Consider the following 27,186-nt stretch of genomic DNA (forward strand, 5'->3'; position numbering starts at 1 on the left):
ATGGATGTGCCCAACACCAGATGCTGTATATGGTGACGCTCACGGGGTGGTGATTTTAGCCATGCTGTTACGTATAGAAGACTGGGATAATTGAGAAACGTAGCAGATAACTAAGATAGATGGTGTCAGAGCCTTGACTCTGTTGCATGGAATAGGTTACATGTTTTGCATGCTCAACGCAAGTGAAATGAAAAGGTGTAAATCAGAACATAAAACAGTGTCCTACGGTCAACCAGCAATGCCCTAAAGAAAATACTCCTTCCTCTCACATGGTCGACACGGAGTTCGACATCGTGAAAATCGTGATCTTGGGTGACAGTGTACATGCTAAAGATACGTATCAGTAGTGAAATATCAAGATGACATGCTTCACACGTGTGGCTTGAAAGCAAAAACCGTAATCTTGAATGATGCATATCTGTGTTATGAACGCTGAGTGCACGGGTGAGTGATGAAATATCGAAGTGACAGGATTGCGTAAAGGGAAAGTATAGAAAACATGCCGCTGGGAGCGGTCACATAAAGACAGTTACAATAATACAATACAATGCAAGAATACATTTGTATCAATCTCACGGTGATAAAGCTGTCGATGGGCTCACAGAGTTGTGTACCGGTCCGCTGCCATTGAGGTCAACGAGATGTGGATGTGGGTGGCCAGAAGATGTAACAGTGCGTGAACACAAATAAAAGACTATCATGGATGATGTGGACATGGCCAACTTGGAATGGTGGAAAGTTCATAATGACAACTGACTAATTGTGAATATAAAACAGGGATTCCTGGATGGCCAGAAATATGGTGGGAGGGTAGAATGTTCATAATGGCAACTGAGCGGTTGGAAACAAAAAACATAACCAAGTATCATAGACATGGCAGAGAGTGTTTAAAAAATCTTAGATTGTGAAGGCAGGTGTGGTATAGATAAACTCAGGATTTAACAAAATGGGAATCCAGCAGTGCAACCAGGGTACGCTTCCCTGGGGGGGGAGCGCTACTTCTAAATAGAAAGAGAAGGGCCACATGTGCATCTATGAAAGATCCCAACATTTGCAAACCGTTGTTTCAGGTAAGTAACCTTTTCTTCTTGATAGTTTTAAATGCTTGAGTGACAAGTAGCAACCAGTTATCAAATGTACATACCTATACACCTTGAGACTGTGGGAAACAAGACTTATTGAAACAGTTTGCAAAGTACAGTTTGCCAAACTGCCGCATCAGCTGTATTATTCATGTCCAGGCTGTAGTGATTGGTGAAAAAACGGAACGTTCTTCCATATCTTGGTCTGTGACCAGTATGCAACTCAACCCTCTAATAATAAACATACAAGCTCCTGCTTCTTCAGTGAGTTGCTGGTTGGTTTCCAGATCTAGAGGGCTATCAATGGATTCTGCTTGTCACTCATCCAAAGACCCTAAGCAGCAGATCATGTTCCCCCTAAAAGACTCTTTGCCCTTCTGAAGATTGCAACAAGCGATACACTGGTATCAAGGGCACTAGCCACACTCCAACACTCAAGCGACCATAACAAAAAAAACATGAGTTATGGACTACCTTTAACCCCTTCGCCGCGGGGGTAATTCCCCTGCGGCGCGGGGGGTGGGAGGGGCGGCGGCAGCGACGCTGTACTCGTGACAAGCCCAGCTCGTCATGAGGCACTGTGGAGCTGTGCTCATGACGAGCTGAGCTCGTCACGACCCCGCCCACTGATTGATTCTCCCGCACAGGCAGGGAATCAATAGCGTGTGGGTGGGCCGCGACAGTTATGACGAGCCCAGCTCGTCATGAGCACAGCTCCACTGTGCCTCATGACGAGCTGGGCTCGTCATGAGCACGGATGCGGTTAACTACATTTACCAGAGTGTACTGGAAAAGATGGAGTTAGGCCTTTGACCAGTGTGTGATACCACGCCGTACTAATCTATATCCAAGCTTCTTCCCCTTGAGGAGCTGATAACTGGTTTTGGAACAAAAGGTCTGCAACTGGTAGCTGTTTGGCACTATTTCGCAGGCACTAAGCTGTAAGTCATGTCTCAACCAACAGACTCTTTGATTTCCAACATTTCCGTTCAAAGCCAGCATTAAATGACTTTTTCCCAGTTTGAAAAGTCACTGGCATGAGCACAGCTTTCTTGTTTTGTGCCCTTCAAAGTTGAATTGGCGAAGTCAAACCTATTACAAATCAAATCAGAGTCACCACTTGATCCTTGCATCCCTTTTATTATTTATTTGACTGCTAAAATAAGTTCTCCCCTACTGTGTAATCTTTGTAATTCCTCATTTGAGGGAGCCAAAGCCCCATTGCCATGATAACACGCTACAGATATCCCTCTGTTAAAAAAAAAAGGCGATTCATCTATATTGTGTAACTTCAGGCCTATAGCTATATAGCGCCTCGATAAATTCTACCAGTCTGAGGTGTGCGCTATTGGGACCTCTAGGTGGTTTTCTATCAATGGATGGGTCCATTGTTGCGTTAAAATCGCCTCCCATTTTTAAGTCACCTTGTGGGAGTGATAGCAGAAACTTTCCCAGAGCCAGAAAAGTCGCTTGGTGCAGTGTTAGAGGGATGTAGACTGTCACTAGAGTATAAGGTCACTCTTCCCATTGGCATGTTATCGCAGCAAATCGTCCAAGCTCGTCCGTCCAGGACCCGGTTACTATCAGTGGGAAGCGTTTATTAACTAAACTCCCCACCCCACGAGATTCTGATGTAAAGGCAGAGTGTGCAATCATTTAAAAACAACCCCACCTGTCTAGGGCCTTACAGGCTGAACCCATCAGGTGTGATTCCTGCAGTAATACAAAGGCAGGACCTCTACGTTTGAGGTGTTGGAGGACCAGTCCTCGTTTTATTTCGTCTCCCAGACCATTCACATTCCAAAACATCACCTTAAAGGGAAGATTTGACATCCGGGCAGTCAGTGTCTGAGTCTCTGGAGCGTCAGATGTCAGGTCAATGCAGTTTACAGTGGACTCCATCTGTGTCAGGGTGGGAAACTGCCTGTAGTGTGTCTAGGATAGAAGTACCATGCATGACCTCAGATAGCGTGTAATAGAGTAATACCAAACTTAAAAACAACCCATAAAACTGTACTCATCCCTCCACCCCCCTCCCTGCCTCCCTGCACTGCGGACTTAAAACTACCCGCCACCCCAATTTAGCAGAGTGCTTTTTCCCCATAGCTTGTACTTGCGTGGGGGGGGGGGGGTGGAGGGAGTCGCTCAGTGCCCTCCATTGGGTCCCCCAGTAACCACAGTTTACTGCGATTAGATTGCCCCATTCAGTGTCCGGGTATCAGCGGCAAGAGTCTATGTTGGCACCAAACAGGGTCTTCAGCGTAGATTGTGGCGAGTCTCATACGTTAGGACCTCTAGAGTCATTCTGAGTTTTCGTCCATGTGTTGGGGTAGGCCGCCCGATGCTTCCATCCCTCTCCTATCCAGGCGTTCCGTAGTTGCTAGCTGATTCCGTTGTCTAGGTCCCTGCCTCCTAGGACCTCCGGCGGGTCGCCAGCCCTCCAGCCGTTCAGCCGCCTCAGACGGTGTTTCAAAGAACCACATTTTACCTTCTGCCGCCACTCTCTTTTTTTTTTTTTTTTTTTGAAACCGTTTATTACAAAACTCAAAAAATATACAAAGATGGGCCTACAACCTTCCGGCCGGCCGCTAGCAGACAAAAGGAGCATATGATACACATTGTAGAGCGTGTGTTGCGGCTGAGGAAGATGCACAGGAGTTAGCAGCGTTGATAGCCACACCATCCGGACCCCACTGTACGGTTTCATTTTAAACTGAAAGAACAACCAGAAAAACAAACCCACAAGGCAATCCACAATCAGAAATAGCAGCATGTGCTCCCCTGAGAGGGGGACCCTACCAGTCCATAGGAGTATCAAGACGGGGAAGAGATCAGGACTAGGGCTGGGTAAACTCAATGGGCCCGATTCACAGAACTAACTTAAGACAAAATCCTAAACTTACTACCATTTTGGTATTCACAGAAGGCACTTACTCATTTTGGTATTCACAGAAGGCACTTACTCATTTCGGTGAATACCGAAATGAGTAAGTGCCTTCTGTGAATACCAAAATGAGTAAGTGCCTTCTGTGAATGCCAAAATGGTAGTACGTTTAGGATTTTGTCTTAAGTTAGTTCTGTGAATCGGGACCAATGCCCGGAACAAGGAAGATGGGTCGGCTAAGGGGATGGGGCAGGCGACGGATCGGACAATAATGGCGGAGCACAGATTCCCCCGCGGTAGGCGCTCCAGGGGCCCCATACTTTCACCCATGTCCCAGGCTTACCTCTCGCCACATACACCACCTTGTCCCGAAACATGCACCAATCCATATGTTCCTTCCAGGCCGAGACAGTCGGGGACCTCTGGGATCCCCACAGTTGAGCAATATCGCGCTTGGCCACCATATATCCCAGAGTCACCCACCACGTCTGTGGCGCCGAGTAGTCGGTAGGTTTCCACACATTCAACAGGCATCTCCTCGCTTCGGGTAGCAGCACCACATGCGTAACCACACGCAGGACCTCATGCACACCACGCCAGAATCGCTCCACCTCCGGGCATTCCCACAATATATGCAGAAATGTCCCCAAAGCGCCACACCCACGCTTACACAACCCGTCCACAGCATAGCCCATACGCAGGAGCCTTGGCCCCGTCATGTAGACTCTGTGGAGTATCTTGAGCTGGACGAAGCGAAGGCGGGCCGGTATGGCCACCTCTTTCGGGGAGGCCACCGCAGAGGCCCAGTCCTCGTCGTCCAGCTCCAGGCCATCGGCAACCCAAGCCTCACGAAGGGCAGTCAGCAATCCCGAGCGGTCATTGATCAGTTTTTTGTAGATCAGTGAGATCGTGCTGTCCGGAACGTGCCCATCCAGCACTCTATCCTCCAGGGGGGAATACTCCGGGATGGATGCAACGTCCGGGAAGACGGAGCCCAGTGCGTGACGGATCTGCAAATACCGAAAGTACTCCCTGTCATGCAACTGGAATTCCGTCTGCAGCATCTCGAACGTTTTAAATCCTCCCCTCGTCCAGAGATCCCCCACTTTGCTGATGCCTATCATGTCCCACTTCTCGAAGCCCTTCGAGGTCCACAGGGAGCCCAACTGCTCGGACGCGTATAATGGTGATGCCCGGGTCAGACGGTCCTTCCACCCCATCGCCACATTAGCCGCGTGCCACACTCGCACCATGACACGCGTGGGGCCGGTCAGCCGAGCGTCGGGCGCGCTGGAGTAGAGCGCTCGATGATAGTCCCCACCCGGGAGTAGCATCTTATCCATTTCGAATGCCGGGTTTAAGGCGGGCCCGTACAGGCCGTGATTAATCGCCGCCAGCTGGGAGGCCCAATAGTACCGTTTGATATCCGGGAGGGCAATCCCTCCGTCATACCATGGGAGCGTCAGCTTCGCCAGGGCGATACGCGGCCTCCCGTCCCAGAACAGGCGGCGCTGCAAACTCTCCACCTCGCGGAAGTAGCGCGCTGGGACGAGGTCCATAGTATTCTGCAAAGCGTACAGGAAACGCGGCAGAGACATCATCTTAAACAATGCCGCCCGGCCGAGCGGCGAAAGCGGCAAGCGCCGCCAGCGCGTGACATCTTCCTTCAGGCGCTGGAGGGGGGGAAGCAAGTTCCGATCATACCGGGCCTCCGGGTCCAGAGTAATGAAGACACCCAGGTACCGAAATCCCTGCGGGGCGATCTGGATCGGACAGCCCCGCGGGAGAATAGGAGCCTCCCCAGAGAGAACATACACGCACGATTTAGCCCAGTTGATGACAAGGCCGGAGTTACGACCAAATGAATGCAAAACATCAACCAGTACTATCAGTGATTTACGTGGGGAAGCTAGGTACAAGAGGATGTCATCAGCGTATAGGGATACGCGGTCCTCATACTCGGGGGTCCAACGGAGACCACGAATAGAAGGTTCCCACCGCAGCCACTCCGCCAGGGGCTCCAAGGCAAGCGCAAAAAGGAGCGGCGATAAGGGGCAGCCCTGCCGCGTGCCCCGGCCCAGCTCGAACGGAGCCGATACTCTACCGTTCACCACCACCTGCGCCAATGGGCCCGAATACAGCAATTTGACCCAACTAATGAACCCTGCGCCAAAGCCAAACTTCGCAAGCATCGCCCAGATGTATGGCCATTCAAGCGTGTCCAACGCCATGGTGGCGTCCAAGGACGCCAAAATGGCCGGCTCCCGTATGTACTGAACACGTGCGAGCACCCCATGTAAACGCCGCAAGTTAAGGGCCGTGTTACGATGGGGAATAAAGCCGGACTGATCCTGGTGAACCAGGTCGCCCACCACGCCGACCAGCCGATTGACCAGGACCTTGGCGAGAATTTTGGGCTCCGCGTTCAGCAGCGAAATGGGCCGATAGGATGTAACCCGGTCCCGAGGTCTCCCCTCCTTGTGGATAACCACGATTGTAGCCAGACGCTGGTCCAGCGGGAGGGAGCCCACCGAGTGAGCCTCCAGGAACATCGATCGGAGATGTGGTGCCAGCGTATCCGGTCGCAACTTGTACAACTCGATGGGGAGACCATTAGGCCCCATGGCCTTGCCGGAAGCGACCGAACGTATGGCGAGGGCGATTTCGTCGGAGGTTGGAGCGGCGTCCAACGACACTCTGTCCTCCTCCGAAAGGGAAGGCAGCGCGATATCCCTGAGCAGGGCACGGGAATCCTCTTCAGAGCGGGAAGACACCGGGGAATACACCCCACGGAAATAATCCGCGAAGCAGGAGACAATTTCTTCCGGCTCAGTAACACACACACCATGCGTTTTCTCAATCAGCGGGACTACACGACTCGCTCTCTCCCTTTTGTCCAGCCACGCAATCAATTTACCAGCCTTATCACCCACATCATACAGTTTCCCCTGTTGCTCTCTACTGAGGCCCCTGGCCGCCTCCGTGACGAGGGCCCGATAGGCCGCTTGCTTGAGTTGGAGAACATGTAATACGGCATCCGTCACCCCACATTCTAGAGTACCCTCCAGCTCGGCTATCTCAGCTTCCACCCGGGTCACCTCCTCCCGCTCGCGCCTCCGGGTGTGGGAAATAAGGGACAGGGCCTCTCCTCGTAGTACTGTCTTGAATGCCTCCCACAGTGAGACAGCCGAAGGCACGGACCCCACATTCTCGTCAAAATAGCGCTGGAGGGATTTAACCAATTCAGCGCGAATGGTGGGGTCGCGCAGGTACCAGGGATTGATCGGGACCACCCTACCCTCACCCCTCGGAAAAAGATCCAGGTGTAACAGGAGCGGGGAATGGTCCGAGATACCCCGTGCCAAATGGCGCACCTCTCCCACCCTCCCAACATAGGCCGCCGGGACCAGGACATAATCTAGTCGTGAGAGACTACCATGGGCCCCCGAATGGAAGGTATACTGTAGCTGCGTGGGATGTTTTAAACGCCAGCAATCCACCAGTCCCAAAGTGTCCAATAGGCCAGATAGCCACGCTTGGGCCCGGGGGAGGTCCCTAGGGGGGTGACGATCCACAGTCCCGGAAACCACCGCATTGAAATCCCCCCCCACCACCAGAATCCCCCCCGGAAGGCCAAGGAGGAGGCGCCCCAGGTCCGCAAAGGTAGTCGACTGCAGCCCCGGCGGGACGTATACTGACACAAAAACGACCACTTTGCCCTCCATCCTTCCCACCAAGACCGTGTAACGTCCCCTGTCGTCATGGAGCACCTCATCAATCTCCAACGGGAGCGAGTTCTTAACCATGATGCCCACACCCCTTGAGCCAGACGTGAAGCCCGAATGGGCCACTAGGCGATAGCCACGCCGATTCATGGCGCAGAAGGAGTTACCAATGAGGTGTGTCTCCTGCAGAAAAACTACATCGGGCGAGATTCGCTTCAAGAACTGCAGGACCACACCACGTTTAATCCTGTCCCCCAGTCCATTCACGTTCCAGGACAACAGAGTTAGTTCCCTACCCCCCCATCATAGACAGAAGCCACCATTTGTCCCCCCGAGAGCACTATAGAGCTAACACAACGATACTTTTGCCTTGTGGTAAAAACGAACAACACCCCCCCATCCCTGCCCACCCGCCCCAACAAAACTCCCCCCTCCCTGCACCCCTGCATGAGCCCGAACAGCCCCCCCAACGTGCAGTGTGCCTGTCGCCCCATATATATAGTAAAACTAGCTAAACCCCCTAGAGGAGGAAGGAGAACCCCCAGCAGACCCCACACAACCTCCATAGGAGGGGAAATTATACAGACAGACGCTTAATCGAAAGTGGCATCATTTTTGTCCAGAGTGAAGCCCAATATTACCCCCTCAATCCCGATCCAGTGTGCCGTCTCCCCCCGCCGCCCCCCCCCGCCCCCTCGATCACGATCCCCAGACAGAGTGTCCAGCCAGTCTCCGGCCGCTTCGGGACGATCAAAAAAGTGCGTGCGACCCTCTACCTCCACTCGCAGCTTGGCTGGGAAGAGCATAGCGTATTTAAGGTTCAGGTCCCGAAGACGGCGCTTGACGCCTAGGAAGCTCAGTCTCTGCTTCTGGACCGCTGGGGTGAAATCAGGGTAAAAGTTCACCTCCATATTGTCAAGCTTAACCGGCCCATGCAGTCTGGAGGCTTGCAGGATAGCGTCTCTGTCCCGAAAGTTGAAAATCCGGGCAATGAGAGGTCGCGGAGGGGCTCCGACCTTCGGCCTTCCCCCGGGAACCCTGTGGGCCCGCTCCACCGCGAAGAATTTACTCAGCCCCCGTGGCTGGAGATGGGTAGCGATCAGGTCCTCCACAAATAGGTCCGCCGCCGCTTCCTCCCGTCCCTCGGGCACCCCGATGATGCGGATGTTGTTCCTCCGGGCCCGACTCTCGGAGTCCTCCAGGCGCCGATCCATAAGCGCGCTCGCCTGACTAAGCCGGCGCACCTCTGTCTGTAGTGCCGCCACCTCAGTAGTAAGGCCCGATGCGGTGTGGGCCAAAGAATCAACTCGGTCGTTGGTCTTGGAAAGATCGGCCCTCACCAGGCCAACATCCACGAGGACCGAGTCGATCTTCTGTGCCAGTGTGTCGAACCGCTGGCCCACCGAGGCCTTCATTTCGGCAATGGCGCCCATGACATCCCGCAGAGTCAGATCCGTGGGCAGGTCCGGGGCATCAGGAGGGCCCTCAGGGGACTTGTGCGGTCCGCCGGGAGATCCCTTCTGGAGGGTATAGCGGTCCATACTGTTGGCCTGATGGGTGGTGCCACGCCGGGTCGACTTGGTCTTTGCCCGGTCTCCATCTTGTTTCGTGGCCATGGCCACCAGTCCTCCGGTCGCACCAGCCACGTCGTGAAGGGCAGGCAATCAGGGCCACAAGCTCCGGGGGGGGCCACCCCAGATCGGCGGGGTGGGTCACAGCCGGCGGGCAGGCCGAGTCTCCCAGCGAGGCCACACCAACACAAAGAGCCCCGCGACCCAACCCTGCAGAGACGGCAAGGGGGTGCGAAAGCGAAAGCGAAAGTGCGGGGTACGCGACTCGCCAGGCCCGGCCCGCCGCTGTTGTTCACTTTGTCACTGGGTCACCCCTCAGCGCAAATCCGGGGTCTGGCGAGGAGAAGGCCGCAGACTTCAATCGGTGCTCACTCCGGTGTCCGAGGTCCGATTTGACAACGGGAAACGGGTGTCACCTCAGCTCAGGCTCACCAACACAGTCCCCTCATTCGAGACAGGATAAATTCAGGATAGTCGTAGGAGGTTGCGGAGGTCCTCGGGAGCCTCGCGCCTACGCGGCCATCTTGGTTGCGCGCTAGGCTCCTGTCTGCCGCCACTCTCAATTTTGCCGGGTATAACATTGCATATTCGAGTTCTCGATTTCTTAGTTCTTTTTTGATGTCCAGAAAGTTGCGCGTTGTTTAGTCACTGTTGTCCACCTGGATAGGGGGTGCTATGCGTGCTGCTTGCAGAATAGTGTCTCGGAAGTTGAACATGCGAGCCAAAATTGGTCTGGGGCCGGCCCCCGGCCGGGGCCTACACCCTGGCACCCGGTGAGCTCGCTCCACTGAGAAGAAGCTAGAGAGTCCAGGTGGTTGGAGTCGGGTTTTGGTAAGGTCCTCCACGAACAGATCCAGGCCGGCCATTTTACGCTCTCCGGAACTCCAACCAAGCGTAAGTTGTATCTCCGTGAGCGCCCTTCCTGGTCATCTAGTTTGTCAGCCATTTGTTTCTGCTCCAGTTCTAGTTTTTGAATCTGTCTCTGTAGTGCTGCCGTGTCTGTAGAGAGAGCCATCGTAGTAGTTTCAACTTCAGTGAGCCGCGTGCTCATTTTTGAGACATCCGCTTGTAGCAGTGTGATATCTGTGGAGATCGTTCCTATTGATGTTTGCATTTGATGCAGAGCAGCCTTCACGACCTGAAGAGTGATCTCCTTAGGTTGCGCGTTTGGGCGGTCTTTGTCGCTTGGTGCGGGCAATTGTTGTGCATCTGTCTGGTCTTTTTGATAGGCATACTTCTCCAGCTTGGTTTCGAGCGTTGTCCTCGGCCCCCCATGGTGTTCAAGGTCCAGTGGGTCACTCCGGCGGGGGGAGGAGATGGGGAGTCAGTAATCACCGCTGCCTGCCGCGGGGACACCGTCCACACGTGGGCTTTCGGTTTTCCCGCTCCCAATAGTACTCCCCCCGATCGGGCTCCGCCAGGCGAGGTGTGCGGCTGATTCTCTCACTTATCTCAGGAGGACACCACCGCCCACGTATCGGATTGTCCTCGTGGTCTAATCCAAGCAAATGTGGTCGCTGCGGGTCCGCCTGTGGTCGGCGCCCACTCGGGCACTTGCAGTCTATCAGGGAGCCGGAGTGCACGCTATGCCAGTCAGTTGTGTGGGCCTTGGGCAGCGGGGCAAAAAATACACATTGCGGAGGATTGAGCACTTTGTCCGTAGTGTGTTCTGGCGTAGTTTCGTTTTGGGGGGCCTTCACATTGCCACCGCCCCAAAGGCATCAATTAGAGAGGACATCCCTGCTATGCGTTCTGCGGGAGGTTTGGGTCGCTGTGATCTCTGCAGGGTCGCGCTGGCGCCTAAAAGGCCCTGTCTGCTCAGTGCCAGGTTAATCTCACCTCTGACGCCCAGCCGATGACTTGGTGCCGCGGTCCGTTGTTCAACGCGGACTCACGACGCTGCCATCAGGTTTTCCACTCGGCGGTGCGTCCTTTTATCATGCGCTGTCTCCGGTAATTAGCAGGAGCGTTCAAAATATTTTAGCCAGCACAGGGGGGTGTTGCAATCCCCGCTGCGGCTGGCCCTGTGATCACGCATGGTCCCGGCTTCAGAGCCGCTACTGGGCCTCAGTCGCACACCACGGCTCCGCAGCACGCTCAGGGACCAGGTTTTTAAGGAACTGTAGCGCCGGTGGTCCAGCGTTATATTACCCGGTTTGGGTGACTATGATCCCCGGATTAAGTTTAGGATTGTCTGGGGCGAACCCTTCTAGGACGGAGCTCCTATAGGCAGCGGCCTTCTTCGGCAGCAGCAAGCCACACCCCCGAAGTGGAAGAGATTTATCTCTTGGTATTTGAATAGGGACAAGATTGTGGTGGTGATTTTGGGCAACCCACCTTTGATCTGGTTCTCATCTTGGTGTCCAGCTGAATTGGGATCTCTGCACAGTCGGATAAAAGCAGCAAAGAGCAATGAGGACTATAATGACAACAAACTCACAATGAAAAAAACTGATTAACATAGTTTGCTCCAGTAGCTTCTTCCACGTTTGCCAACTCCAGAAAATACTACCACCACTACCAGGGGAGCAGCGCAAAGAAGTAATTCAAGCAGTGGTGCTATCAAGGCTGGATTACTGGGATTCTTTATACATAGGACTGCCTCCAGCACTCCTGAACAGGCAGCATCTGATGCTCAATGCTGCAGCCAGGCAGCTATTTAATAGTCTATGACATCAATCTATGTGGCTGCAAGCCCCTCACAAATATACTGTCCACTTGAAGCAAAGCGAAACAGGCATACACCTGACTTTCAAAAGTTACCACCCAGAAATATTTTTAAACGGCCGATGGGAAGAAATTGCAATGTGATGAAAAACGGATCATACTATTTAAATGTTATGTGAATAAACTTGGACAGAAGCACCTCCACTGAGATCTTCTACAATGACATATTCTGAATGACAGCAAAGATTTTATAAACTGTTTTTTAATATAAATAAAGGCAACATCAAAAATGTAATAAATGTATTAGAACATATTAGTGAGTCTAATGTTGGCATAGAAGACTGGAGTGGCGTTTGCTGTTATGAAGTGCAGACAACAATTTCAAGAGCAAAGGAAATAGCAGACAAATGCCAAAGAATTAAAGATGGCATTTGTTCTAAAAAAAACAGACATATAGTTCAGCCTGGCTGATCAACAAAGGCATAAGCTACGGTGTTATTTTAAAGAGATGAGTTAGAAGCTAAAGATAGGAGGAAGCTTGCACTGGAAAAATAGCACATCTCCTAAATTTATGATTCCGTGTGTCCATAACAACTACTGTATGGTAGTTTTAGCTAGAGTTGTAATTTCGGAACTGCCTCCCTAAAGAAAACCTGCTGCCCAGTACATTTCACGATGCTGTGCGACCACATCTTCTCTTTTACACAGAATATACACCATTCGAAAGCTTTTATATTAGCATTACTCTAGGAGAAGTAGAAGGCTCACAGCATGAAGTCAACCATGAGCACCATGGAGTTACCCTCTGCTTAGTATATTAAATCACATTTTGAGAAAATAATTCGTATCATACCCAACTGCAGTCAAAAGTCTGTTTTTAACCTACCTTCAACAACAGAGCCAATGGCAAAGTCCGCTGGCCCATAGTAGATAGGGTAATCCATGGGAGAGTCAGGTTTTGGTACCTTGGACCTCTCAAGAAATTTGCCTCCAATGATTCCAGAGTTACGAATTTGTGGCTCAAAGATACTGATCATATCGGTCGATAAGTAGTAGTTGAGTACGAATCGTCGAATTTTGTCTTCAGGGTTTACAGAATCCTTAATTATGTAAATAAAAGTTAGACCATTTTAATTGTTTATTTACGTTGCATATTTTAAAGCATTATGATGTACATTATTAGACACAAACAACTTACTTACCTTCGGTAATGCTTTTACCAGTGGATACAGTATCTGCCTCCGGATTCCTCAGCTTTTGAATTACCCCCATGCTCAACTTTCCACGGAAACTTTTCTCCTCAGCGCTCTGACTTAGACGAGGATATCAGAAAGGAACGGCTTCTCGTGCGATTTCGTGTGATGTCATCAGAGCCATCAAAAGCAATCGTCGGCGTGCTGACGTCAGTTCCACCAATTTTTTTCCATGCCTTCGAGGCGAATGTGTGAAAAAACATTTTCACAAGTATACGCAGTATACAAACACAACCAAACCTGGAAATTCTTCATCATAGACATTTCCTAGTGCCAAGTATCAGAGGATTCCAACAATAAATCACATAAAATACACATTTATTACTTTTTGGTAAAAGCACACAGGCAACGGGGAGGCGGGTGGGTCAATGAGGAATCCACAGGCAGATACTGTATCCACCCAAAACAGCGTTACCGAAGGTAAGTACCTTGTTCTTCGGATGGATACACCTGCCTGTGGATTCCTCACCTTTTGAGTTGAATTCCAAGGCAGTCCCGCTCATGGGGGGGGGGGGGGTGCCTGCCTGCCTACACCAAAAAATCCTGCAGCACAAAACGAGCAAAATGGCTGTCCCTCCTCACCTCTGAATCCAAGCAATAGTGCTTTGCAAAAGTGTGGAGGGGAGCCTTAGTTGCCGCCTTCCAGATGACTACCACAGGGACACCTCTAGCCAAAGTCGAAAAAGAAGACTTAGCTCTAGTAGAATGAGCACGAATACCTTCAGAAGGCTCCTTCTTGGCCAAGGAGTAGCAGATCTTGATACACAGGATGATCCACCTGGACAGCGTTCTTTTGTGGACAGCCTTGCCCTTCATCTTACCCACATAACCAATGAAGAGTTAATCATCCAACCTTAAGTTTTTGATTCTGTCCATGTAGAAGCTGACCACCCTCTTGGGGTCTAGGCGATCAAGTCTCTCCTCCTCCTTAGAAAGAGGGTAAGGTGATGGACTGCCCCGAATGGAAAGGAGTGACCACCTTAGGCAGGAAAGCTGCTCTGGTCCTAAGAAACATCTTATCCGCATGGAATGATGTGAATGGAGGCTTGGAGCTTAGAGCCTGCAATTAACTCATCCTCCTAGTGTAAGTGATTGCAACCAAAAAATATAGTTTTAATCACTAGAAACCTTAATGACAACTTGAAAGGGTGAACCCATCAAGAATGTGAGAACCACATTCAAATACCACTGAGGCATGATAAAAGGAGTGGGAGGAAACCTGTTAGTGAGACCCTTAATGAATCTCATAACAATGGGAGATTTAAACAACGAGGGTTGATCTGGTAAACAGAGAAAAGCCGACAAGGCAGAAAAGTAGCCCTTTACAGTAGCTACTGCACAAACTTGTTGCGCTAGGGAAAGAGAGAAACTCAGAACACCAGATAAATGGGCCCGCAAAGGATCAATCAATCTCTCTCCACACTTGACCCACCTACCAGAATAGACAGATTTGGTGGAGTGTCTTCTGGCTGATTAGATAACGTCCACCACATCTGGTGGGAGAGAAAATGAACTCAGGTTGCCCCGTTTAATCTCCAGGCATGAAGGTGCAGGCTCTGGAGGTGGGGGTGTAGAACCTGCCTCTGAGACTGCGAGAGGTAGTCTGCCCTGAGAGAGAGATGGAGCGGAGGGTGCAATGAGAGGCAAAGGAGGTCTGTGTACCATACCCTTCGCGGCCAATCCAGGGTGATCAATATGACTTGGGCCCGGTCTTGGTGAATCTTCCTCAGAACTCGAGGAATCAAGGGCATGGGAGGAAACGCGTAAAGAAGCTCTGAGCCTCAATGCTCTCCACGTCATATACTGGAGACTGCAGAATGCCGGGCAGTGCGCGTTCTCGTGAGTGGCAAACAGGTCCAACTGAGGAAACTCCTACATCCTGAAAATGTGAAGGACCACCTCGGAAGGAGACGCCGCTTGTGATCAGCCGCTTACTGCTGACTGAGGCTGTCTGCACGCACATTCAGTTCTCCGGCTAGATGATTTGCGATTACGCAAATCTAATTATCTGGAGTCCAGGACCAGAGTTGCAGATCTGCTCTACGGAGAAGATACAAACCTACTCCTCCCTATTTGTTGATGTACCACGAACGGAAGGGAGGATGGCCTTGAGAGACAAATGTATCACCCACAAATACAAGAAGATTGATGTGAAACAATCTTTCCTCTGGAGATTAAAGAGCTTTGAACTCCAGATCCCCCAGATGGGCTCACCACCCTAGAGTGGAGGCATCCATTATCACTGTGGTCACCGGAGAAGGAGGTTGAAATGGATTTCCTTTAGACAGGTTGCCTGGAACACTCCACCGTAGCATCTCCGCTGCACTGTCTCTGGAGATTCTGACCACCTCTTCGAGATCTCCGTTGGGTTGAAACAACTGCCTACGGAGGCACCACTGTAGAGCCCTCATATGCCAGCATGCATGATTGACCAACAGTATGCAGGAAGCAAACAGACCGAGCAGGTGCAAGACCTTCAGGACTGGAACAGCCGCTTTATTCTAAAAAAGTGGAATCATAGCCTGGATGTCTTAAATTCTCTGTAAAGGCGGGAGGGCATGACTGTGTCCAGTATTGCCCCTGTGAACAGGTTGCGCTGAGATGGCAGCTGGTGATATTTGGGTAGATGTATTGAAAACCCCAACTCAAACAACAGTTGTGTTGTTACCTGCAAATGATGCAGCACCATCTCTTGTGACTCTGCTTTGAGCAGCCAGTTGTCCAGGTAGGGAAAAACAGGAATCCCTGACCTTCTGAGATGAGCTGCCGCCACCATCATCACCTTTGTGAAGACTTGTGGTGCGGAAGTAAGGTCGAAAGGAAGGACTGCAAACTCGTAGTGTTGAGCCCCCACCGTAAAACAAACATAATTTTGATGCGACTTCTAGATGGGAATGTGAAAATATGCATCCTGTAAATCGATCAACATCATCCAGTCTTCCTTCTCCAGCGCAAGAAGAACCAGAGCCAGGGTCAACATTTTGAATTTCTCATGTTTGAGGTATAAATTCAAAACCCTGAGGTCAAGGATCGGTAGTAAACAACTGTCCTTTGTGGGAATCAGGAAGTACAGAGAGTAACACCCCTGACCTCTTTCCTGCTCCAGAACCACCTTGATTGCACCCTTTTGTATCAATGACAGAACCTCCTGCTGGAGAAGTAGAAGATGCTCTTCCCAGCAAAAGCCCTGATGGGGAGTGAGGGGGGAACTCACAGAAGGATTCTCTATGATGTTCAGCACCCAGAGATCTGTAGTAACAGACCTCCAATGCTGTAGATCATGGGACCCCCGTCCTCCCATGGGACAAGTATGCTCTAGGATGGTGGAGCTAGAGCTGCTTCCCTGCCAAACCAGCTGGAGGGGCAGAAGAGGAGGAGGAGGAGGAGCAGACTTGCTGTCGTGCAGCACCTGGCAGATGAATTCTGCCCTTTACCCTGTAGGACCTGTACAAGGGATTTGCCTGCTGCTGCTGCTGTGTCTGTTGCCTAGCACGAAAGGACAAGATGTTTCCAAAGCCACAAAACTTGCGGAACTGCCCAAGGCTCCTACATTGAGATTGAAGCCCCAAAGACCTCGCTGTGGCTTTACTGTCCTTAAAGCGCTGCGGCGCCTAATCTTTTTTAGCCCCCAACAGGTGAGATCCATCGAAAGGCAAATCCAGCAATGTAACCTGGACATCAGGCGAGAATCCCGAACCACGCTACCATGCGTGCCTCCTAGTACCCACAGACAATCCCATTGCCCTGGCTACTGAATCAGCCATGTCCAGACCAGATTGTATTACTTGGCGGGCAGCAGCTTGGGCATCTGACAACACCTCTGAGAAGTGCAATTATACCTTCTCTGACAACTTTGGGACGACCTCCCTGGCTTAGTCCCTGAGGGCATGTATGTAGTGGCCCAAAAGGCATCTGGCATTTGTGGACTTAAGGGACATACTCCCCGACGAGAACACCTTCTTTGCTGATTGCTCCATGCACTTTGACTCCCTATCCACCGGCGTAGATGGGAAGGAACCTGCAGACAGCCCCAAAGAGCACGAAGCCTTGACCCCCAAGCTTTCCGGTGAAGGATGGGTGGACAGAAAAGCAGGATCCCCGGAGCCACTTTGTACCTCCTTGCCACAGTCCTGGAAACCGCTAGAGTTGACATCGGAACTGGGCTCCGTCAACGCCTCATTGAAGGGAATTAAAGGTTCTAAAATAGAGGAAGGGGAATGGAGTACCTCTGTCAGACTATTAGATCTCACCTCCACTGTAAGAAGAGGCAATTCCAAGAGGTCTGCAGCCTTTTTGATCACAGAGTGATATGTGGTCCCCTCCTGCGTCGGGAAGCCCTTTGGTGATGACAGCTCCCACTAAGGAGAGGTGTCCAGGCCACTAGCCTCCTGTAAACCCTTAAAGTCCGGGTCAGGATCTACAATCTCTCGTTCCTCAGCCCCTCCACGTTCCTCCTGGTACTCTTCTTCCTTGAACAGTCTTTGAGCCTCTCTCTGAGACCTCATCCTCGGAACAGGTGTCAGCTGCGCTAGTGACTTCGGGATCGGCGTCTAAGGGAGGTCCACAGGAACAGGCGTCTAAGCGGGTCGAGGTTGAGCCATTGCCGGTTCGGAACCAAACGGTGCCAGGGATGAACCATCTAGAGGAGCTCTTCCCTCCAAAGACTGCAACAGTGACGAAAATCTCGACATCAGAAGAGGCCAACTCCCTGGAGCCATAGGCATTAAAGGCATGAGCGGTGCCTGGGGAAAGGGAGGTGGCAAACCTCCCAGGGAATATGCCAACTGACCCATGGGGCCAACAGGCGAACGAGTAGGGTTTGCTGCTCTGGCTAACAAACCAAACATCGGATTGGGTACCACAGGCTCAGAAGCCATTCGGAGAGGCACTAAATTTGGCTCCAGTCCGATGCCTGATACCCCAGAGGTGGAGTGGTTGGCTTCGGCAGTGGTGGCGGAATTGCATCTCTTGGAGCCGGTGGAGTCACTGCCCTCAGAGACGGGCCAGTGTCACCCCCGGTAAAGGAGTCGGAGAGATCTCATCCCTGCGATGAGATCTGGGACTTGGGGACACCTACTTTGGAGTCACGTCCTTCAAAGAGAAATGCCGAGAACCATGATGCCCCTTCTTCTTGAGTTTCTTCGAAGACCTTGAAGTGTGTGGAGTTAGTGACTTTGAGCGGATCCTTGACCTCCTGCGACCTCTCTTCTGCTTTTTGGCCTTGGTCATGAATAATTTGGCCTCCCTCTCCTTCAACGCTTTTGGATTCATGCGCTTGCAAGAAGTGCATGTCCAGACACCATGCTCCAACAAGAGACACCATAAACAATCTTCATGGGGGTCAGTGATAGACATCTGGCCCCCACATTCTCTGCATGGCTTGAAACCCAACTTCCTAGAAGTAGTTATCTTCTATGGCTACAAAGTCGTGACAACAGCAACAAAGAAACTCCCAGAAATGGAGAGCCTGGAAAAAACTGTTACGCGTCAACAGCGTGGAAAAAAGGGAACCGACGCCAGCAAGCCGATGAGGTCTTCTTATGGCTCCGATGACATCACACCGAGTCGCATGTGGAGCCGTTAAATTGTGACGTCCTCGTCGACGTGGGAGCGCTGAGGAGAAAACTTTCTGTGGAATGCTGTGCATTGAGATAATTCAAAAGGTGAAGAATCCACAGGCAGATGTATCCATCAGAATAAGCAAATAGATACATCTTTCCAGATCAAAACGAATGACATTCTGCATTATATTATTACAATTGTGAGTTTAACAGGAAAACTTAAATTAAATGTATCTATTTGATCCTGAAAACATCACTAAAAACTATTTAAGTTAACCTCACTTGTGAGCAATTTTTTTACTCCTAGCTCTTTAATTGCAGATTCCATACAAATAATCAAAAGTAAATTTTTCCATTTTATACATACAAGGTGCTGTCACAGCTATCCATGTGCGAGCAATTATTAACCACCTAATAGTCAAAGATAAAAATACCAACACTTTATCATGTAAATACATTTTGGGTGAGGCATAAAAATAAAATTTTCCAATGGTTCAGTATCACACACTGTCATTGTACCGAATTAATAAAAATTCTTTAAAAAAAAAAAGCATCAATTTACATTCCACCATATGTATCAAATATGGCTCTACATCTTTGCATTCGGAACATCCGGAATAGGGACATAGCTTCCATTTAAGACGTTTATAAAGTGTACCCTTTGGGTATCCAATTGTTTCAAAGTGCTGTGGTGCATGTTTTGTCGCAACAACTGACAGTTTATCAGTTCAAGCAAGCTCTTGACATGCACTAAACTGATAGGGCCTAATTAAGAGTCTGTCGGTCCCAGGACCGCCAGACTGGTGGTGGCACGGTGGTGTCTGTCCAGCCACCGTTGCACTGATGGTCTGACTGCCCTATTATGAGTTGGGTGGTCGGACTGTAATTGGACTGCTGGCTCCGCCAGGAAACTGCTGTACCCTGGAAAGCAACCCGCAACCGTGCGCACCAGACGAAGAAACAGATGGGCACACTTGTCATTCCATGATGAATGCGCTGGTTTTTATTGAAAGAGGAGCGGATTTCCCGCTAATGTAATACGGAATCCTCCAGGCGATAGAGCAAGCCATTGCAGGTAGTGGCTGCTGCCTAGTCGCAAAAAAGAATTGGCTTCTGCTGAAAGTGATATTTTCAATCTCATCTTTCAGTGTCCTATAGAAAGTATTACAGCCCTGAGGAAGACCTTCTTTTGAACTGTTGTGGTCCTTGCCCACGAAGGTCGAAACGTGTCGGCTCATTTTTCTCCCCCACCCAACTTTACACATTATTTTTTTCCTTGCACGAGGTCAACAGTTGCAACATGACATAATTGATTCGAGATTTTATGAAATGTTGAAGTGTACCTATTAACCGTGGTATAACTGTAACCAATTTGTATCAATGTTATCTCTGACCTCTTCACCTTTGGACCGTTGTACTGTAAATTAATCGAGGAAAAAATTATGTATGATTTTCCCGATTTATGATGTTTAATTGATTAATTAAGATTTAGGACAAAAAGTTGTTAAGAACCTGTTCAAAATAAACAGATCGGAAGTGTATGGCTCATGAATTTACAACACTATATGTGTCGCAAAAATCTTTGTGATGATGTTTTAAAAAAAAATACTTTCTTTATGTATTTTCCAAAAAACAGCAAAAAAGTGGTTATGTTTACAAACAAGTGAATTAAAAATATTGAATATTTTTGATAAATCTTCCATCTTGTTGGTAATCATCTTCTTTGCTTACAGACCCACAGTTGTAAAAATTGTTCCACATGTAATGTTGTTCCGTAATGGAACTTAAGCGTAGGTAACGCACTGTGCCTAGGCGTTAAGTGAATGTATTTGTATATATGGTCTCAGGGGCATTCTTGTTGTTTGCTTGTAGTATTCTTAAATCCAGCCCCTGTTGTTCCTCAACAGAATTAGTCCCCCCTGTTTTTCCTAGTACCCTGGTGGTGGCACGGCAACCAAGGTCATTGTAAGATGCAGGTGGTGCCGCTGTGGTACCGCCATGCATATTTGAAGTTTCAGGATTGCCAGCGTTTTCATAGAGGTCTTTCCTCCATGAAGTGGCTGAAGGTGCTCAAACAAAGGGCGCCCCTGTGCCATCTCAGCCTAGGGATGCATGCAGTGGGGCACAACATGTGCCCTTCCTGTGTGCATGCGCCCCAGTTTCTGCACGGCATGGATTTTACAGTCCATGCCGTGCAAGAGCCTGTGTGGTGTTCCCATTGCGGTGCCTTTTTTAAAGGCAGCGCCATCTTTGAAAGAGGCACTGCTGCGGGAACTGCCAAGCCTCCCACCCGCCAGACCCCTAAATTACTTGTAACCTGGCAGCGACTCTTGGCAGGCGGAGGGCGCAACGAAGTGGGCTGCGCGACCCATCAAAAGCAACAATCGGGCCCTTAGGGGTGCGCTGCCGTCCCACCACCAGATTACAAGTCATTTTGTGTTCTGGAGGGCTACCGGCATGGAGGTTCCCATTCGGTGCTTCTTTGGCACTGCAACGGAAATGCCACACAGGTTCCTGCACGGCATGGACTATAAAGTCCATGCCGTGCAGGAACTGGCGCACATGCACACAGGGGGGCACATGCTGTGACCCCCTGCATGCATCCCCTGCCTGAGGGGGCACCGGGAGCCCTGTAGAGTCCCTTTTGTTTCAGCACCGCAAACCAGTTTATGGAGGAAAGACCTCCATGAAAATGCTGGCGGTCCTGAAACTTATATTATGCATGGCGGTGCTGCAATGGTCCTGAGCGCCGCCTCCAGGGAACGGCGGTTCCTTGGCAGAGCCAGCGGTTAAATTATGGTCCAACCGCTTAACTCGTAATAGGGAGGTCGGTCCTCGGACAGCCAGACTCGTAATTAGGCCTTTGCCGTCCAACAGCATTCTGCAACATGGTGGTTATTCTCTCTGGCCATCAGATTGCAATTACTCATAAGTGTGATGCAAGGTTGAGATAAATAAATGACCAATTTCACAGATGTGGAGAGCAAAGAATTTATGGTGAGCCAGAGTACACTACCCTGTTCCTTCTCGTAAAGTGCTTTAGATAAAGTCATCACGCTATAATAATGTATAAAAAGCCTCTTGAAGTATATGAAATCAACTGTGCGAATGATTAAAATGACCCCCATTAAATAAACGGACCAAATACCGGAAAGGAAGCCATTTCTGAATTCTAAAAAAACACTCACTATTAATAATTTCCAGAGGGGGAGGATCGTCCTATAGCGGTGCATTAAAATGAAATTATGGAATCGCGAAGACTTTCGTTATATCCAGCTCAGTACATAGAGAGTTTTCAATTAAACCTTTTAAAAAATCTACGGTTTCCACATTTGATGAAATGTAATCAAGAACTCCTGTCTACTGTGCATCATAACAATATTGCTGCAGGAAAATGGTTGACTCCCCTGAGCCACTAATGATATCCAGTGTTGTGACCAACCTGCATAGAAACAAAACCTAATTTCCGAAACACTTACCCTTCTTGAACAATACGGAGCTTCATATATCGCAGGATCATTGTGTTTTTGTACCCCAAATAATTACTTCATACAAAGTTCGAATAGTTAAAGAACCCACAGGAATATAGTGTCAATAAAAATTAAAAAAACAGGAACATAGCGGCGTTTAAAAAACAAAAGCATGATCTATTTTAATCTGTAGAATTTCTTACATGCTTATTCATTCTTAGAAGACCGCTATTCAAGAAGTACTTTTAAAAAAGATTTTGAGTTCATCTGCTGATCTCAGACATATTGTAAAAATCAGTTTGCTGTATATTCTGATTAAAACACAAACAAAAATGTAAAGCATCTCCTGCTTGCTCGAGAGCCCCTTCTGAGGTCGTTGAAGATGGCAGTAAAGAAAAGGTAGATTATATGGATACTTTTGCCAGAGAGAAAAGGGCAAGAAAAAGAAAAGTTCGGAAATATTTAATAAAACTATTCCACAGTTACTTTCAAGGCTGTTTGGTTTGATATCTAAACTATCCATTTCAAAGATGCCTTTGATAACCTTTAATAGCTCACCTGCTGCACAATATTGCCTATTTTAAATGAACTCATTTACAGGGTTGATCTGCCAAAATTATATTTTACATACGGCTATGAAAGGAATGCTTTTTTCGTGTTCAGTTGGCAACATTTTTAAGTAAGCTGAAGATCGGAGGTTTTAGTCTTGATGGGGCTAACACAGATCTTCGTTCAAAATGTGTGACATTGAGTTGGGTAACAAGAACTATTCAAATCGTGCAAAATGGCAGAATATCTAGCAACCAACAAAATATAGAATGTCAGTGGACCTAATATATAGTATACCTCTGGTAATATATTATAAGAATGAAAGAGGAACCTTTGTCATAACAAACATTCTCTATTAGGTTCAAATTTCACCAGTTCTTGAAAAACAATCTGCACAAAGAGGCATCTTAAAATGTGAAAGACATCAGCACACCTAAAAAGAAAAAACACAGAGAAGAATTACAGTCTACCAGGACAAAGTGAATAAGCTAAGAGCAAAAAGAAAATGAGTTACTTACCTGTAACTATGGTTCTCCAGTATTGGTATCTTTCATAGATTCACATGCTTGAATCATCCCCTATAGGCTACCAAGCAATGGAGAGTCAGTGCAATAGCCTATCCACCTTCTTTTGTAAAAATAACCAAATTAAACCAATAGCCAATCAGGCCACGGCTCGCTCTAGAACAATCCCAAGAGAAGCTAGGTTCCTCAGATTTCAAGCACAAGTGTGCAAGTATAAACCTTAGGGAATAAGGGAAGCCTCTCTGCGAGGAGGCTGGCTCGCATGTGAATCCATGAAAGATACCAATACTGGAGAACAGTAGTTACAGGTAAGTAACTCATTTTCTTCTCCAGTATTGGATCTTTCATAGATTCACATGCTTGAATCAGAGTAGCTAGCAGTTTCATAAACATGCATGTTTAATAGTACTTTAATATATACCTTTTCACCTTAGAGGATGGTGGGTTATAACATACATGTCAATATAAAAACATTAATGAGATACTACAGAACAATATATCAATTATATAAACATATATAAATATATAAATGTATACATCAGATAAGAAAGAATACCTCTAATAATAGAGGCTTACCTTATTGAAATAGGTGACGCAAGACTGCCTGTCCCACTGCTGTATCGTTATAAGATGCCATGTCTGGGAAATAGTGCCGCGTAAAGGTATGAGCTTTCTTCCATGTGGCAGCACGGCAAATCTTGTCTAGCGGAACACCAGCAAAAACAGCAGCAGAAGAAGACACTGCTCTTGTGGAGTGCGCCTTGGTTGTAAGCGGTTTCCCCGCCTTTATATGACACAATTGAATAGTGGCAGCAAACCATCTGGCAACAGTTCTTTTTGTAACAGCAGACCCTAGTTTTACAGGCCCATAAGATACTAGATGCTGATCCGTTCTGCGCAGTTGCTTTGTCCTTTGCAAATAAAACTTAAGGCATCTTTTTACATCTAAAGAGTGAAGAGATTTCTCTGCTGGAGATGAAGGATGCGGAAAAAAAGTGCGCAGAATTACAGGTTCATTAAGGTGAAAATGGGATGGCACCTTTGGTACAAATGTAAGCGCGAGAAGCAAAGCCACGTTCCATGTGAGAAATTTGAGCTCTATTTTGTGGACTGGCTCAACAGGCGATTTCATTAACTTTGAGAGGACCACATTAAGGCGCCATTCTGGTGGAGGAGGCCTAATAGGGGGAACAGTCCTGAAAAGGCCCTTCATTAACTGTTTGATGATGCGAGCAGAGCCGCGAGGTGGACCCTTATTGAAGCATACGCCAGACCTGATCTTGCCAGAGATAAGAGGTATGCAGGATTTGTTCTGAGGAAGCGTGAAGAGGGTGTGTGTCATTGCGATGTCACCAAGAACACAAAGATTTTCATTTCAGTCTATATGTTTTAGTAGTAGACTCAGCTCTTGCCCTGGACAAAATATCTTTACAATCCTGAGGGATAACTAAATCCTTGTATTCATTGAACTCAGGTTCCAGGCATGCAATTGAAGAGAAGCTGGATGCGGATGCAGGATCTGTTCTTTGTTCATCGTTAGCAGGGTGGCTGATACAGGAAGGCGATAAGGAATGTATTGCAACAGCAGGAGCAGCTCCGTGAACCAGTGCTGATGTGGCAAACGTGGAGCAATAAGAATGAGTTGGCACGGGTCCCGTTTCATTTTCATCAACATCCTGGAGATCAGGGGATATGGGGGAAAGCGCACGCAAAGATTCCTGACCATCTTATCGAAAACGCATTCCCCCGTCTGAGGTTCCCTGCTGGCAAAGAACCGGCATTTCTGGTTCCCTTGAGACGCAAATAGTTCCAAGTTGGGTGCACCCCATTTTTGGAAGATGTGGCTGAGAACCATTTGGTTGAGTTCCCACTTGTGATTTGATTGACTTAAACTGCTCAAGGTGTCTGCTAGGTTGTTTTTTATTCCTGGAAGATGCTCCGCTTTGATAGTTATTTGGTGCTGTAATGTCCATTCCAATATCTTTTGAGCTTCACAAGAAAGGATCGGAGATCTTGTTCCTCCCTGTTTCTTTAGATAATGCATGCAGGTGGTGTTGGCTGTACGTATGAGGACTGAGGCTGCTCCTATCCTTGGGAGGAATGACTGGAGGGCTAGAAAAATTGCCCACAGTTCCCAAAAAATCATATGCATTTTGGAGCGAGAAAGACTCCATTTGCTGCTTGTTAGACCTGTCAGCCCTTTGGGTGGTCCCTCCTCATCATTATTTATTTTGTCCCACTTTTGCCTCAAACCCTGTTATAATTTTTCCTTTTTGGGAACCACCAGACTTTTTAGTGTTGATGCAGGGTCAGGGAGCCATTTTCCCTACCCCTGGAACTTCTGTCTGAGGGCCTGAGACACAAAATGGTGGCCACCCATTGTCACCTGTGACATCATCAGAACCCACTGGAGATTTCTAGAACCTTCCGTAACATTCTGGAACCCTGTGACAGTGAGAGGCAGTTTAGAATGTTGGGAGGCCATCTCAGAGTGGCAGTTGGCATCTGACTAGAGAGGAGAGAGGACCAGTTCAGAAGGAGGTCGGAGTAAGGCAGCAGGGGTGGAAACCAGTGCTTGGAGTGGGGTCCAGAAACCCACCCTTGATGCTAGTCCCTACTGACCAAGCCCAGCCTAGAGCCCTGTGTGGGACCAAGACCAGAAAAACCATCTTAAGGACCTAAATATTGTGAAGAGGCCTTAAAGAAGAAGACCAGCAAGCTCCTGACCTGTTTAGCGGTGTCCTCCTGGAGTCCTGACGTCGAGAAGCCTGGAGACCTGAGGCCTGAGGTGGAGAAGCGGCGCTGACAGAAAGCAGACGTCGTACCCGGAGCCGTCAGAGGTCGAGAGAGAGGGCGCCGACGGAGGTCGTGGAGAGACACCGGAGGTCGCGTAAGGAGTCACCTGAGGTCGAGGTGAAGCGCGCCGGAGGTCGGGAGTGGAGATCGCACTCCGGAGTCGCCGGAGATCGAGGTGAAGCGCGCCGGAGGTCGGGAGTGGAGATCGCACTCCGGAGACGCCGGAATCTGAGGTGAAGCGCGCCGGAGGTCGGGAGTGGAGGTCGCACTCCGGAGACACCCGGAAGCGGGGAGACCGTGACCCTGCGATGCCGGAAGGCGACATCGAGCCGAAGCCGCCCAGTGACATCGAGCCGAGGCCGCCCAGCGACACCGAACCAGAGCCGCCCAGCGACATCGAGCCGGAGCCGCCTCACGACATCGACACGGCACCGAGCGGAGCCGATCATCGTGAAAAGGGCAGTAAGTGGTAGAAAGGGCATCTGAGGCCCTGTGGAGCCCTAAAAGACCATTCTAGGGGCTAGAGGGGTGTTAGAACCAGCCTAGGAGTGCCAGGGGTGAACTGAGACTGGTGCAGTGACCTCTGTGAGGGGTTGTGTATTTTGGGAGAGCCAGATCCCTAGGTTACCCTTATTCTACCTCAGTTCAGGCCCGGCCTTGACCAATCTAGGTGGGACACCCCCCATGTCATCCAAATGACCACAAGCTGTACTTGGGCATAGTAAAACCAAACTACCTCAGGAAAGTGATGTGAACTGTAATTGTCATTAATTGTGTTATTTAAGTTCTTGAAGGTGCTTTATTTATTGACTGTATTTATTGTCTGACTGTATTTATTCCTGCATTGTATTTATTGTCTGACAGTATTTATTAGCCATTTGTATTTATTGCACCCCTATTTATTCCTTGCTTATTTATGACCTGATCCTATTTATTGAAACCCCACTGTGGTATTATTTATTTGACCTACTATTTTCAAGAAAAGTCTTATGGTATTGTATGTATGTTTTGAAACCTGCAACTAAGAGAAAATAAGTTAAAGACAGACTACTTTCTTTCATAATTTTTACGGTGTAGTGTCGTTTTTGGAACGGATGAACGCAT

General features: G+C 49.0%; 1 protein-coding gene across 1 annotated transcript in view; it reads right to left on the reverse strand.

Moving 5' to 3' along the window:
* The window catches only part of EFHC1 (EF-hand domain containing 1), a 255,895-nt gene that overhangs the window by 36,334 nt on the left and 192,375 nt on the right, over positions 1 to 27,186 (reverse strand). The window contains exon 8 of the mRNA XM_085610443.1: positions 12,816 to 13,029. Coding sequence (XP_085466569.1) covers positions 12,816 to 13,029 — 214 coding nt within the window. The remainder of the gene's footprint in view (positions 1 to 12,815; positions 13,030 to 27,186) is intronic.

The sequence above is a fragment of the Triturus cristatus genome, chromosome 6 (genome assembly GCF_964204655.1).
Source record: "Triturus cristatus chromosome 6, aTriCri1.1, whole genome shotgun sequence".
NCBI classification, from domain to species: Eukaryota; Metazoa; Chordata; class Amphibia; order Caudata; family Salamandridae; genus Triturus; species Triturus cristatus.